General features: G+C 43.9%; 3 protein-coding genes and 1 non-coding gene across 4 annotated transcripts; 2 read left to right on the top strand and 2 right to left on the bottom strand.

Annotated features, from left to right (window-relative positions):
* Positions 1 to 13: 13 nt before the first annotated feature.
* Positions 14 to 874, top strand: QC764_512120 (uncharacterized protein; the record flags this gene model as incomplete). The annotated part of the gene is made up of 1 exon (XM_062948435.1): positions 14 to 874. One exon carries the CDS (start codon positions 14 to 16, stop codon positions 872 to 874), a length of 861 nt encoding a protein of 286 aa, XP_062799205.1.
* A 351-nt stretch (positions 875 to 1,225) lies between these two features.
* Positions 1,226 to 1,332, bottom strand: QC764_0081160. Its single transcript has one exon. It is a non-coding gene; the product is annotated as a tRNA-Ile (tRNA).
* A 112-nt stretch (positions 1,333 to 1,444) lies between these two features.
* Positions 1,445 to 1,974, bottom strand: QC764_512110 (uncharacterized protein; the record flags this gene model as incomplete). The annotated part of the gene is made up of 2 exons (XM_062948434.1): positions 1,445 to 1,486; positions 1,660 to 1,974. The coding sequence occupies 2 exons, from the start codon at positions 1,972 to 1,974 to the stop codon at positions 1,445 to 1,447; spliced, it is 357 nt and encodes a 118-aa protein (XP_062799204.1).
* A 12,027-nt stretch (positions 1,975 to 14,001) lies between these two features.
* On the top strand, positions 14,002 to 15,779 carry QC764_512090 (uncharacterized protein; the record flags this gene model as incomplete). The annotated part of the gene is made up of 2 exons (XM_062948433.1): positions 14,002 to 15,628; positions 15,714 to 15,779. Exons 1-2 carry the CDS (start codon positions 15,209 to 15,211, stop codon positions 15,777 to 15,779), a joined length of 486 nt encoding a protein of 161 aa, XP_062799203.1. The 5' UTR covers positions 14,002 to 15,208.
* Positions 15,780 to 16,181: the final 402 nt, after the last annotated feature.

The raw sequence follows: 16,181 nt of genomic DNA, 5'->3' as shown, positions 1-16,181 counted from the left end.
ACTCCGTATCAAAATGAAGCCCGGTCCCGCCCTCGACGTGCCCGGCCCTCACTCCCTCCCCAACCGCTTTGCCGTCCGCAACGCCGGCCGCGGCCTCAAAATCACCGGCTCCAACTATAAAGCCCCCCTTCACTACCTCTCCAAACACTCCTCCACCCGCGACACCCTCCGCCTATCTCTCCACACCACCTCCCACAAAAAAGACAACTCCCCCGCCCTCGTCTCCGTCCACAAGCATCAATACCGCAAGTCAGGCTGGACAGCAACCACCCAAATCGGCAACGTCAAATGGACGAGCACCCCTGCCCAAGGCGCGGAAAACTACCAAATCATCCTCCACCGCACCAGCGCCCACAACGAAACAATCGACATGCCCCAGACCAGTCAGGACATATACCAGTTCCGGATGAGAATTAATACCCGAGACGAGGTATTTGAATGGATTAAGGCGGATGCCTTGACGCAAGAGATAAGGACAATCTGCAGGAGGGAAAACCCTATTGTCAGTACTGGTATGACCAGGGAGAAATCCCCTCGGATGGGGGCAGGGGGCGGGTATTACCTCGTGAGGGTCACAGGACGGGGTATCCAACCCAAGGGTAAAAAGGGGGAGGAAACACCACTCGGTTACGACAAGCAAGGCCGGGAAATCGTCGCCTCCTGGGCGTACGCGAGGAATTTCGGGTGGGGGAAGCCAGTGTTCTTCTTTCAATGGTGGGGGAGCGGAGCAACGGGGGAGTTGGGACAGGACTTCACCCAGGTTGCGGCCGCGACGGGGGCGACGTTTTATCATGAGGAGGCGTTGAAGGCGGCGGAGAGGCAGAGACAGAGACAGAGGGCTAGGAATAGACGTCATGGGGGTTTCCATCACTAGGGGGGAGCACATGGGAGTCACGAGTTTTTCATGTAACTTTGGAAGATGAATTTAAGGGATCATGTGGGGAGGGATATCGCTGGGATCTGGGGACGGCGTTTGGGTGTTGTCTGCTTATGATGTCACGCCGCAGCACACGTAAGGGAGACTTGCAATAGAGGATGATCAAGGCCTCGAATGCTATTAATATATATCTGGGTTATATTCAGAGCCTTCAAAAAATACTAATAATATATACACCCTTGGAGGTCTTGCTCTTCATTGCCGACTTTACAAACTCTAGCTTTAGCTACTCAATTTCTCAATGATGTAGGGGTTAAAATCATTGCAAAAAGGAAAAACAAAAACTATTAGTCCCGCCGGGGTTTGAACCCGGGTATCCGCATTGATCATGACCGTTAGACGTGAAACGACTTAAAGGTATAAGAGCGAAATCTTAACCACTAGACCACGGGACTGTTTTCCTTTGTTTGATGATATCAATTGGCAGAGATTGGGCATATCATGCCACTTGGCGTGGTACGGTGGGGGCACTGCAGGTAAGCATGGGGAGGAAGGTGGTAGGCAAGTTTAAGCCACCGGGTAGCCACGGGGTAGCCACGTGGCAGAAGACTGGGCCTGCTGCATTAGTTACAGGGCTTGGAATTGGTCCGGAGACGACAGTGAAACATCAAATTCTGTGGAAAGGTTGAGTGCATATTTGACAATCCAGCTTCATGTGTTTGATGGCCTTTTCCTTTTAATACACCAAAGGACTTCAAAGCGAGATCACAAAAGAGACTGACCGCGGTCCACAACGATATCTGCCCCAGTGATGTGGCTTCCCGCTCGCCAATCCTCCCCATCGGGTTCCTGGCCAGCCAAATCTTCTTCGCCTCATAAAGTCCCTCTCCCTTGTTGAGAATGGTGTTCATATAGCCGGGGCTGATGGTATTCACCGTAATCCCATACCGATCCCATTCCACAGCCAAAGAATTCTTCATTATAATAACAGCCGCCTTGGAAGCGTTGTACCCAGCCTGTAGCTGCGGGAAGTTCACCCAAGTGCCCGATATGCTCGCCACCCGAGCAATGCTGCCCCCTGTTTTGGCTTCTGCCATTCTTTTGGCAACGGCCTGAGCAATGATTAATGACCCAGTGGTGTTAACCTCGAGAGTTTGCCTCACGAGTCTATGGATGCTGCATAGCATGCTCGCTCACACAATGCAGACAAAGTTGGCCAATATCGTGATGGGTCCGAGTTCTGAACAACGGCGGCCACTGCCTTTTCCACAGCATCAGCATCAGTGATATCGACTTTGGTGAATGTGATCTTGGCAAAGGGGAAGTCAGAACTGAGTTGGAAGATGACGGGCTTGGCTATATCTTCTGTAGCGGCGTCGAGTATGGCTAGTTTCTGGAGTCCATGTTCAAGAAGGCTTTGCTGGAGGCAGCACTTAAATCGCCTGCTCCGCCAGCTACGACCGCAACTCCGGAGACTCGGAAGCGTTCGATGGCTAGGTTTGTATCGGCATTTCCATCGTGCAAGTCGGACGGTGTCGGAGCTGGAGAGCTTGGAAAACAGAGCGTAATTGATGGGATAGCCCTTGAAGTCAGATTTGAAGGTTCGGCCATTATTTTGATCTGTGTTGTTGGACGAGAGATATGAAGGTGAAGATCGCCGCGCCGAAGGTATGAGGTAAGGTAAGTTGTTGATGAAGGAGAAACCAAGGGTGAGAAGTGCAACAGGCACAAGGCCGGTGAGGAGATATGTCAACACCGGCATTATGGGGCGGGATTAGGATGTCCGGTTTGCGGCGCCACACAGTCCATGAAACTAACATGTTGAATAGATCATCTGCTTTTGATATCGATGCATCTGAATGTTTGGCTGTCAGCTATCTGGGAATAAGAGCGGGGTCATGCATGTCAGAATGAGGACAGTTGATAACTGTCCGCTAAGGGTTTCCACGTCTGGAGAAGAGAAGATAAACGTGATTCTTTTCAGCGACGATCTTTTGAAGCGACGATCTCTCGAAGCGCAGATGTCCGTCCACGAGAACCACTAATTTCGAACACCTCACCACACCACACTTCTGGACAATAAGAGGCAGGAGCCGGGTATTCGGCAAAGTCTTGGAGTATTTGATACTATTACCGAACGAGATGGAAATAGAGTTGTCATGACTCGCGTCAACGTTACTTTCAACAACTGTCCATTTTATCCCAGATATAAGGTCATTCCGGCCACGATGCCGTCCTCAACCATGCCTCAAAACCCTTTCATATACCTCACAACCGCCACCTCGCCACTCCTCGCCACCAGCCATACCCCTCGTCGACTTATGACCTGCAGCGTAAGAGAAGAGTGAACCCAATCGCTAGAGAGAAAGAAATGCTGCTTCACTGCCTCCCCTACTGCGAGCTGATGGTGATGAAGAACCGCTACCGTGCAGATCCAACTGTCACAGTCAATGAACGCCAGTTGGTCCTGGACAAATCCAAGAATGTGACGGACTCGATTGCTGAGGAGGGGTGACAGTTTCGTTCGTGAGAAAACCTTGTTGTTTATATGGAGGAGGTAGAAGGCATTGCCTCTGTCTCTCGTGGGGTGGGAGGATCGAGTTTGGTAAAGAATGTACTGAGCGTTGGTGGGCTGCCAAACTGCTGTAATTATTTCTTGTGGGACCTGGAGTGGTGTTGTTTGTAGTGTTGGAATGGGATGGGGTTTGTGAGATCGGTGTATCGGGAGTATCGCCTTTTTTCTCGTCATCATTGCGGTCCTTGACAGCCGGCATCTCATATTCCAGTTCCTTGTCATTTGTCAAGTCAGGCCAAGCATGAACGCAAACTCCCTCTGTAGTCAACCGAATAAGACGAGCCGAAGTATCAGGATAGTTCAACCACCTATGGCCGGCCATGGACTCCCATCGCCTCCTACACGTCTCAGCCTTTGCCTTCACATCTCATACACGGACTGACGAATCTGTACTTATCAACAACAGAGTTTCATCCCTGTTAAACAGCATCTGTGTCACCACATCTCCTACCCGCAAGTCAAAAACCGGAAACACGGCCCATTTCCCATCCTCCTTGACCCTGAGCCTCTTCACCACGACCTTGCTAGAGTCATCAGCTGAGGCAATATATCGCCGGGAGCGCGACTATTCAATCGTGACAACCTCAGAAGTGTTCCCGTGCTTGTATGCCTTTCTGACCACTGCACCGTCTTTCAGGTCATGGATGTTGATCGACCCGTCATCGCGGCCAACACAGAAAAACTCCTCGTACTCGTCATATACCAGAGCTGCAATGTGTGCATCCTGTTGCTGTTGTTGCCTCGTACTGTCGACGGAAGGTGAGGAATCCAAGATGCAACGCGTTTCATGACCAATCACATCTGGTGAGATGAGAACATCCGGTGCCCACACATTACATCCTGACCCCCGAACATCGTAGATGCGCTGGCCGTCAGGACTGACACGAATATCACGAACGAACTCGTCCGTCCTCAGCTCATAAAGCCATTGGATAGAGGGAAGACTCCAGAGATGGATTGCTCCATCATTATTGCTGGTGACGAGCAAGGTGCCCTAGCTACTGATGGCCATTTCCTTCGCTCCGGTGTTGTTGCGCTCAATCTGGTCGTCTTCTGCGAGATCCCACACAAGTACCGTGGTGTCTTGGTAGAGGATGTAGACGATGAAGCCGTCAGGGGACCATATTATCCTCTCATCCGAATTGAACATCCCTCCCCCGTGCACCTCTACATCTTTGTCAGTTCTGCGCACACAAAGCCGCGGCCTTGGGTTTCCTTCCTGTGTCTGTGAAATATCCCACAAAGCCATAGGCTGACTAGGAAATGCGATTGCTATCTTCCTTTGGTTTGGGCTGAGAACCATTAGCCTAGGGCAACTCAGCTGTGGCACTTCGCTGAAGGCCACGGTGAAAGATAACTCCTCCTTTGCGGTTTCGAAGTCGTACAAGGACAATTTGCAGTCATCATAGCCGATCAGAAGCTTGGTATCAGCCTGCGCGAAGGCCAGGCTCACGGTCCGCGAAGGATTGGTCTTGGGGACCTTGTAGAGAAGCTTGCCGGTGGCTAGTTCCCAGACGCAAAATGTGTGCCGTCCCGCCGTGGCAACCAGCCGCCCACTGTTGTCAGTTGACAGCAGCATGACCCATTCGCCATGCTACAGTCCCCTAATCTCTTGGAAGGTGTCCTTGTCCCAGACATAAACAACCCCGTTGCAAGAGTTGAGCGCAATGAAATAACGCCCAGCACACCGAACAGTGGATAGAATCTCGTTTTCTCCAATGGTGATGTGCGCGAGCCTATCGTCCCATCCTGTGGCTGTTAGGCCTTTCACAGACAGAAGTGAGCTGGCTCCTTGGCCATAAGTATGCGACGTGACGGATCCCTTTGGACATAGTGATGGGACGTTCTTGTATATGGACGATGGGCTTCGGAGAAGATTCGATCCAAACTTTGCGACGATGTGTATCAGATCGGTCATCCAACCCTGCAGAATAAATCTTTCGGTGGTGGACTGCTTCTTACCCGTGACACACAAGCCTTCTACGTCCACCTGTGGCTCCAGTTGTCTTCGACCGGCCCATGTGCTAAGATGACGGACTGCGGTAACCACAAGGTCCAACCTGCGAGAAAGAGCCAGGCCGTGGACCCAGTGCAGAATGTATTTGTTACAGAAGACTTCCAGAGCTGGTATTAAATCGGAGTAACTGGTCCTTGCATTGCTGACGTGATAGGCCTAGTGGCTGATGGCGTACCGTAAGAGAGGGAATTCGGGATACAGTGCTTCGAGTCGATCTGCGGAGATATTTTCTTGTTGGCACGCCAAGAACCTGTGTCGCCACTCATCCTGAGATAGGAAACGTAGGCACCAAATGGCAAGACGTCCATGGCCACTCTGTTGATCAATGGGTGCAGCCGAGCCTTGGGGTGATGCATGGAGGAGAAACTCGCGCGCAGTGGCGTGAATGAGTGACACTCGGCCTTCGTTCACACGGACGAACTGGTCACAAACCTGCTCAATTGATTCCTCGAGCTTGAGAAAGCCATCGAACTCGGGTTTCAAGGCCACAGAAAGTTGGGATACGGTTAAAGGTTCGTAGGAACAGCAGACCCAGGTCAGAATCCGCAGAGCCAGTTCTCGTGGCCGCGCCGATTGACTTTCGACATTCTCCATCATTCGTTCGTATGTCCCGTGCATTCCATTTGGTACATCCCCCAAGGCAATATCGATATCAGCCAGCGTATGCCAGTTGTCTCGCAAGGTGTCGAGTGCCAACTTTGTCCAGAGGAAAGATCCTTCCGCCCTTTCAAGTATTTTTTTGATCACCTCTTGTTGAGAGAGCTGGTCCGAAGTAAAGAGTTCCCTCGCTATCGGCAAGATGTAATGCTCGATGTCGCCCCGTGTCTGTTCAGCAGACACTTCTATTAGGCTCCCAACACCATTTTTGGTGGTCAAAATTGCCGTCAGATTTCTTGGTGGTCTGCTGATAAATAGTATTTTAATGGTTGTTCGGCACTGCATGAGCATCAAACGCCGTACAAGACAATGTGGCTGGTCCGCCTCATCCAGACCATCGAAAACCCAGTGCAGCGAGTGCCCGAAGTCGATTGGAAAGATGATGTTCTCGAAAATAGTATCCCAGACACGAGCAAAGGTTTGCTCTGCAGCTGAGAAATTTGTGTCTCGGTGGAACTTAATGAGTCGTCCAGCAAGAGGTGGATGGGCAATGGCCAACTGCAGGGCAATCGCTCGAAGACACAAGGACAAATCCCGTTTCAGCGGGTCACTCTCTGAAAAGAAATGGTACTGGCAGTTCGATTCATGAAGAGTTTGCTGGATATGGTCGATGGTCTTCGCGGCCAGTGTCGACTTTCCAGTGCCTGGTAACCCTACCAGCCACAGGACGTGCGGTGTTCTTCCTCGTCGAGGGAAATATGTTGCCGCTTTGGGATTTGGGGTGGGGTGTGGGGTTACACGCTCCGGTCTGCCACCCCACTCCCCTGGCAGCATTAATTTCAGCTTTGAAATGTACCTAAGTATATATATATCTAAATTCATTACGTTTAAGTTCGAATACTCTGCAAATAAATTAAACAAAGTAACATAAAAATTAAGTTGATTCGTCTTAGAACGTCTTAACTACAGTTTAGTTTTACTTTCTTACATAAGTATATACCTTAGCTTAAGTATTTACTTTATCGCTTTCAATCAACAATTGATACTTATAGCGTTATATCTACTTAGTTTTTTAGCTTCAGCTACTACTCTCGCGAGCTTAATTACGATAGTTAAATTATTATAAGAGTTATTTTATATAATAAAGAAAAAATAAAAGTAATATATATTAAAAGATTATATAACTAAAATTAATATTAAACTATATAAAGTTTTGTAAGATAATAGAATTTTTTGTTAAAATTATAATGTTTAAAAGAAAAAGGTTTTAACTATAATATAAAAAAAGGACTATAAGTTAATATATTTATAAATACAACCTTATTTATTTACTATAATATTTAAATATTACTCTACTTAATATTAACTCTTACTTATATTCAAACTAAATCAGATAATATTAAATTTTATATTTTAAATAAATAAAATACTATATAATTTTAATTAATTAAATATAAATTAAGTATTTAATTTAATAATAATCTTTAAAACGTCTTTTATATATTCTTTTAACAAGAGAAATTAATAGTAAGAAACGTTTATTTCATTATATATATATATTATATAATAGATACCGATTATACCCTATTTATTTTTAATTATTAAAATAAAAGAGATATAGTATAACGTATATTATTAGTAAGTAACTTATATTAGCAAGTGACCTACTTCCCACCATACCCCAATAAACTATCCTTAATTACACTACATTAATATAAGGAATTAACTATAATTATATTAGAAATAGCTGAATTAAATGCTTCTGCAGCCTCCTAATAAATATACATATTATGGCTAAGCTTACTATATATATTACAGCACTAAACCTTTGTATAAGCTCCCCTTATATTACTACTTTCTGGCTGCGTTTTTTACACTCCTTCCTTATCTACGGCCTTCTAATTTAGTATATTCTATAACTTTTATATAATAAGTAACCTTTTAAGCTTTACGTATATTTTTTTTAACTCTCTAGTATTTGCTTAATGCTTTATTAGCTTTACAAAGTAACGAGACCTTTATATAAAAGAGAACCATCTAATGCATTATAGCTGTTATACCTTTAGTAAGTTAATCTACTATTACTAATATTAAAGTCGGGAAGCTATTTTAATAGTTAATAATGCAAGTCTTAATAAACATTAACTATAAATTAATTTCTCGAGGATTATATAGTATTTAGAAGACCTAAGGTTATATAATGCTAAGCTGTAAATTTGGAGGTATTAGCGTATAAAGCTTTATATTTAACTTAGAAAACACCCTCTCTAAATTATATAGTATAAGACTAATACCTATAAAGCTACCCTATTTATTCTTTTTTATTATAAAGGCAAAAAGAACCTCGTAGAAAATATAAAGGAACTCTAGCTTATTTATATAGTTAATATATATATATATATATTAAGTCCTCGATCTAACAATTATACACTTAGTTTAATAATCTAAAGTAGCTAATATTAAATAGTTAAAGAAACTAAAAGGAATGTAAAAATATATAGAGCGTAATAATATTATTCTGCTAATAATAACGTTCGAATTTAGTCAAGTAATATTTTTTACAGCTATCGAAGATTAAGAATTAGTATTTACCTTTTATATAGAACGCTATATAATAATCGAAGTATTTAATTTAATCTAAGTCTACTATATTAATAATTTAGCTATTTTCGGTAGTTATAGTATACTAAGTGAATAGTAGGTTATACTTAGTATATTAATTAGTAAGGTAGTACTGCGTAGCTAAAATAATAAATAAAGAGATAGCTTAGCTAAGAGTTTTAACTTTTTAGATTATTATTATTTATTTATAGTTATTAAACTAAGCTAGTTTCGCTTTATTAAAGCCGTTTAAGCTTATAACTACTATATTTGCGAAGATAATACTTATTATAAACCTAATCTCGTCGAAGTTATAAATATCGTAATCTATAATACCGTATTTAGCCTTAGTATTCTATACGAGCGCAAACTACTCGGCAATAACCTTTAGATCCTCGCACTTAGCCTTTTAGTAGTTATATCTATATATAAAATATATATAGAGCTATAGTTAGTATTTTACAAATCGGTGTACTTAGAACTTACTAATAGGAAGCATATTATAAGCGTATAGTAGTTAATTAATTATATCTTCTATACTACTTAATCTCGGTAGAAAGGCTTACGTAGATAGCTTAATGTTGAAGTAGGTGCTATTGAGGCCTGTAAATATAGGCTCAAATAGCTATCGGCGCAGTACACTGAGAGCGAAGAAGACTTTGACTGCAGCATTCGACAGTTGCCGTGGCACTGAAGGAAGGAGGATTACAGGGGCGGCGCCCTGTAATATATAGAAGAAAATCACTGTAACATAGGCTTGTGAGGCACTGATGAGTGTGGTGAACTAGTATATTGATTGAACCTTATAGACTAAAAAATACCACAGTGGATAGAGTGTGAGGCAGAGGTCTTATAGGCTATCGGCCTCTTACTTGCTCCCCGAGGGTGGCTCCGTTCCCGGGCCTGAACGCGCGTTTTTCGGGCCCGAACGCCCACTAAATGCGCTAACCAAATATAAGGTTAGGGGCCACTGCAGGCCACGTTGCCGCTACCGTTTGACCACTGCAGGGCACCGGCCCTAGGGCTCGGCCTTCCGGGACCTCGGATTGCTTCCGGAGGCTGAGCTTCCGCTCCGGTAACCGCAGTCCCTAAACACTGCTGATTCAAGCCATCGTTTTTGCCTCTGAGGCCCTGTAATATACAGGGCTCAGATACACTGTAAAATCTACAAACAAAAGCTGTATTTTAACATAAGCTATTAATTTTAAACTAAATTATATAATTTACCGCTAAACGTATATAACGTAGGTTTAAAAGCTTTCTTACGCGCGCTTTACTTTATTATATTCCCTAAATATTTTCTTAAACTTAATCTCGAAAGTATATTAGCTTTTAAAGTATTTTACGGTATGTGACGAACCTCTATCCAGAACCTCTGAAAGGGATACTGGTTGAAGGCACTTCTGAACAATCCTGGTTCGGTACAGCTAAATAGTATACAACAATGGCTTGTCTCTATCACAATAGTCTGAATACCAACGATTGTGACTTGTATTGCATACTACGGAACTGTCTATCTACACCGGCCAGTTCCTCCGTATATATAGATCCGTGGACCGTGGACCGTTGACTTACAGACGGTCCTCGGTCCGCTCCTGATTGGCCGATGCCGGACCGTGGACCGTGAGCCCCACCGCGGTCCCCGGTCCCCATCTTATTGGTCCGTTGCCCATCTGGACCGTGAGCCCCGCTCGACGGCGCGGTCCAGTCTTGATTGGTCCCTCGTGGGCCCACTGTCTTCTAGAACCGTGACACGGTAACCTTTTTTCGTTTTCCGGCTTTTATTTATAATAATCGTTAAAAATAAATTCGAACTATACGAAAGCCTTATCTTTAAACCTAATAACCGCGAAAATTATTTTCGATTTTTCGTTAATAAACTAATTTAAGTATTAACGAAAATAGGTTTTAAACTAAATTAAAAACCCTTTAAGTTTTACTTTTTTTCCTTTATAGTACTCCGGTATTAAGAACTTAATAATCGACTTAAACGTAATTGAGATAACGAAAATCTAATCTTAGATTTACTAAGTCTCGTCTTTAAGTTCCTTAAAATACTTAATAACCTACTTTACGGTAAAAAGTATAGGTCTAATAGAAGGTCCCTCGGCGCTTAAGCTAGGCGGGACGCCCCCCATTTAAACGTTTTTAGGTCTAGCTATAATAATAAAAAAACGCTTTTAACTTATTTATAATAAAGTTAAAGTAAATATATAACGTATAACGAACCCCTATCTAAAACCTCTAAAAAGGATACTAGTTAAAGGTACTTCTAAATAATCCTAATGCGGTATAGCTAAATAATATATAATAATAGCTTATTTTAATATAAATACTAAATACCGTAAATATAACTTAAATTATATACTACGGAACTATTTATCTACACTAGCCAGTTCCTCCGTATATATAGACCTTAAGACCCCAAAGTACTCGTCGTGCTATGCCTTCGATCACCTCGAGCATCTTACATCCTGCAGAGTGCTCGTGGGCCTTGGCGCTATAGCACTCTCTGGCTAGCCCTAATTAGCTGTCTCCTGACTTTCCTAATAATTGGCTGGGGACGTCCTGCGCCCCACATACTACGCGGCTTGCCGTTGGGTTAACTGTAACACACTAATATCTAAGGCATTTATTTACAAAGCTAATGCGGTAAGGCACTAACAGAACGCCTAGAAGGCCTAGGAAGTAAGAAAAAGGCATAAGTTAAATAGAGAAGACTCGAATTCTAAGTTTATAAGGCTCTATAATCTAAAAAAGGCCCGCATTAAAGGGAGGGTAGTGGAGGAAGAGGTGGTAGCTAAGGAGGATGTGGAGCAGCTAAAGCCAGCCTAGCCTGTGCGGCGCAGCGTACGTTATTGGGTTTAAACTAGGCGCAAGCGAGAAGCAAATGCAATATCTGACTCTGACAGTGATTAAGCTACATTTTAGTATAACTTCTATAGAAATTAATTTAATATTAGTCTTGTTGTAGCTAGTGTCAGTATTTAGGGGTAATCTTAATAAGGTTATATAGCTAGTAGTGTGGTGGTGGACTAGATCCACATGTGGTTTATTTCCTAGTCATCTAACCTATAATACCTAATTCGAAAAAGCTTACTTAATTAGAAAAGGAGGCTACTATCTAACACATTATTAAGCTATATACGCGAGCTTTTCCACTTAGATTACGTGGTGTAAAAGATATAGCTAACTAACTGCTACGCGTACGTAATGCGCCTTCTATCGGTAAGCTCTAGGTATATCGATTTATTAAACGCTAGTTAGAGCTCTATACGTATTTTACACGTAAATACGACTATTAGAAGGCTAAGTGCGAAGATTTAAAGGTTATTAATAAGTAGTTCGCGTTTATACAGAATATTAAGGCTAAGTATAATATTATAAATAATAATATTTATAATTTCGACGAGATTAGGTTTATAATAAATATTATTTTCGCGGATATAGTAATTATAACCTCGCACGGCCTTAATAAAGCGAAATTAACTTAGCTTAATAACCGCGAATAGGCAACGGTAATTTAGAAAGTTAATACTTTCGGTTAAGCTATCCCTCTTTTTATTATTTTAACCGTATAATATTATTTTATTAATTAATATACCGAATATAATTTATTATTTACTTAACGTATTATAATTATTAATAATAATTAAATTATTAATCCGGTAGGCCTAAATTAAATTAAGTATTTCGATTACTATATAGCGCTTTAGATAAAAGGTAAATATTAATTATTAATCCTTAACGGCTACGAAAGTTATTATTTAACTAAATTTAAATACTATTATTAATAAAATAATATTATTACGCTCTATATACTTTTATATTTTTTATACTACCTTTAACTACTTAATATTAGCTACTTTAAGCTATTAAAATAAGCGTATAGCCGCTAAATCGAGGACTTAATATATATATATATTAACTACGTAAGTAAGCTCGAGTTCCTCTATACCTTCCGCGAGGCCTTTTTTACCTTTATAACGGAGAAAAATATAGAAAGTAACTTTATAGGTACTAGCTTTATACTATACGATCTAGAGAAGGTACTTTTTAAACTAAATATAAAACTTTGTATATTAATACCTCTATCTTTAAAGCTAGGTACGGTATTCCCTTGGCTCTCCCAAACACTATATAACCCTCGAGAAGCTACCTTACAGTCAGAGCTTATTAAAACTCAGATATTAAACTACTAGGGTAGCTCTCTAATATGTATATTAACTACTATAGATCGATTAGCTAAAGGTACGATAACTGTAGTGCACGAGGTGGCTCTTCTCCGTATAGAGCTCTCGGCACTGCAAAAGGCCAATGAGGCACTTAGTAAGAGACGGAGAGCCAAAAAAACACGTGTGAGGCTTGGAGGGTCACTTACCGTACAAGAGGCACAGGATCTACTGGATCAGAAGGCTGTGGGCGAGCAGGTAATCCAGGAAAATCGACAAAGTGGTGGTGGTACAGGGGGGTCTCGTACGAAGACTCAGTGCTGTGGTATATGCGGCAAGCCTGGCCATAATGCACGCACTTGCCAGGAGGCTGCAGAAGCATCTGATTCAGCTGTTTCTGATGTAATTATAGTTAATTCCTTGTGTTGATGTGGTGTAATTGATGATGGTTTATTAGGGTGTGGTGGGAGGTGGGTCACTCGCTGATATGGGTCACTCGCTGATAATGTACGTTAAGGACTCTTCATGGCGGAGCCAGGACGGCCAAAAGATAGCGGGATCGCGATTCCACGACCATGTCCGACAGGAAGAACCGCCAAGGCCATGGACGAAGATGATATCGCTCACAGAGTTTGTCGCATCATGTATCAAAGTGAGACCGAATGGATCTGGGTCCAATGCTGGTGGCTTGACATGAAAAGACGTTCGGAATTTTTGAAGCTGTGGGGCAAAAACGTTGTCAGCTGATTGGGCATTAAAAGGGTAGGGGCCGTACTTGCCATCTCTGTAAGTTACCTGATGCAATAAGAAAGTTCTTGGGCGAAAGACGTGTTGATCCTCTGGAGACAGTCAATCTGGAAGGCTTGGTTGAGTTGAAAGAGGGGTCCAAGGCAGCTGCACCTTCCGGCTATCTTCTGTAAGAATAGTTAATTGGGCCCACTGTTAAGAATTACTATCTTGGCGGTGGGACCTGAGCCACTAACTCACCCTCGTGCAACACCAGAATTGACACCTTTTTGGACCCCATATACGATTTGACATCTTCTGGCTCGGATTGGCTGCCTTACTAGCTGCCAACAGGTGCCATGCACGTTCATGGAGTTCTGCGCTCAAACTGTCACATCGAGTCAAAGGCTGGGCCAACCTGGCATCATCAAGTGCTGGACCAGGTCTGACTTAAGATGCTGCGATGATGAGGTACTCAATGTGGTACTCACCTTTGATATTGTGGGGCAGGTGCACGTCGAGTACTGCTCACCTGCAGTTTGACCCCGCCCTTCCGGCCTTGACAGATACCTTAGACATCGATCTCACCATATGAATATCATTCAGATGATGGCTTCAACCAGTGAAAGCGTCGGGTCAATTGCTGATATCCGTCTTCAACTTATTTGTCTCGGTGGATACGACAACTCGCCGTTTTTCAGTACATCGACGTCACTGACTTGAGCCTAGGCTTCCTACGAGCAACCAAGGCCATTGCATGGACCAGCATCTTTCCCATATATTTATTTCATGATCGGCACTTTCAACGAAGTCCCTGATGCGCAGATATCCTTTTACGCTGGCCTCCTCATTGCAATATTCACCTTTTCCGAATCCCTCAGTGGCATGATCTGGTCCCGCGTCAGTGACAAGATCGGTCGGAAGAGATGCCTTCTCATCGGTTCAGTGTGTTGCATGATAACTTCAGGATGGCTTCGTATTTCACATTCCATAGCCAGTGCTGCCGCATCGAGGGCTTTTGGTGGCCTTCTCAACCCCAACACCGGGTTAGTTCCAGCGTGTACTGTTGAGGTTGCAAGAAAGGATGGGCAAAGAGGTTAGTTCTGAAGCAACATTAGAGCTATTGAATGCTGACAAGACAGGGGAGAGAAGCCTCTACTTTGTCCTTTGTGACGTTTATTAGGTCTCTGGAATATGTACGACACATGGACAGCTTGTGGATACTCCACTCAGAAGCCTTGCCTGGATCTAACCCATACCAGCAATCTCATCGGTCCAGTTCTTGGAGGCATGTTGGCAGATCCAGGCAAAAACTACCCGTCAGTGTTCCCACCTGGTTCCATATGGACAACCTATCCATTTTTGCTACCCAATCCCGTGGTAGTGTCTCTGCAGCTGTTTGCGTTGATCTTCGCCCTCTCTTCTTAGAGGAGACGCACCCGGAGCTCCGAGAAATTCCGGACTGGGCCCTTGCAGTAGGCCGTGACATTGTTGGAAGGCAATCCTCGCACGGGCAGGAATATGACTATGAGATGGTTGACACTAATCAGGAGGGCTTTGAAAGTTTAGAGACACTTGACACTACCTAGCAAGAGGATATCAGCAATGTCTCTGACCACGAAGACGACAAGATCATACGTCCAATGAGAGCCTTGACCAAGCAGCTCATCCTCCAGACTTTATCCGTCTCTCTCCTGGCCTTCCACAAAGTCTCTTCAGATGCCATCATGCCTGCCTACCTCGCGGCTCCCCCAGACATTTCAACACAGAAGCTGGCCGGTGCTTTCGGGTACGGTGGTCCAACAAAAGGCTTTATACTCTTGTCTCATGCCATAATTGCAGCCATCGCCCAAATACGGTTCGTGTCGTGGTTTACCAACAAGATGGGGCCACTCCAGGCATACCGTGTCGTGCTCTGCGCCTACCCGGTCGTCTACACCGTTACACCATTTCTGCCTGGGACTCTCAGTGACGTCCAGCACATTGGCACTAATGCTGGTCGTTCTGGAGTTGTGGTTCAACGTTGTGTTGTCATCGATTGGGTACATTTGCTCGACCATTTTGTATGTCTCCTGGTAGGCCGGCTGACCTCAAGAAATTGGGACTGACCCGTCTGACGAACTGCTAGAATCGCTAAAACCACACCAGCCGAACGTTTCCTCGCTCGAACCAATAGCGCAGCGGCTCCATTTGGTTGCCTGGCGCGATCGGTAGGCCCGCTGGTCACGGGAAAGGTCTATGAAGTCGGTGATCGGATAGGTTACGCGGGACTCGAGTTCTGGGTGCTGGCTGCAGTGGCGGCTGCGGGTGGTGTTGAGTCATTCTGGCTCAGGGATCAAGTATAGTGCTGCCAGCCCGTCACAGGAGCAATGTCAAACTGGCATCACTTCAAGGAAAATCGTCGCCAGAAACGGGACCCAGTTCATGTGTGACTTTTGGGAAGAGCTGACATCGAAATCATCAAACGCTCGACTTTGGTTGAGTGCCCGGGTGGTGTGACTCTGGCCTATACTTTCCATGGAGTTGAATCCAGCATTGCAATTATACTCTTTGTTACAGGTAACTTCGTCGATGAAGGTGATCGCTCAACATGGATAGTACCTCGCGCATACCTTT

Source organism: Podospora pseudoanserina, chromosome 5 (genome assembly GCF_035222485.1).
Source record: "Podospora pseudoanserina strain CBS 124.78 chromosome 5, whole genome shotgun sequence".
In the NCBI taxonomy this organism is placed as follows: domain Eukaryota; kingdom Fungi; phylum Ascomycota; class Sordariomycetes; order Sordariales; family Podosporaceae; genus Podospora; species Podospora pseudoanserina.
The sequence above is the reverse complement of the archived record's forward strand: the minus strand, read 5'-3'. Positions and strand labels throughout refer to the sequence as shown.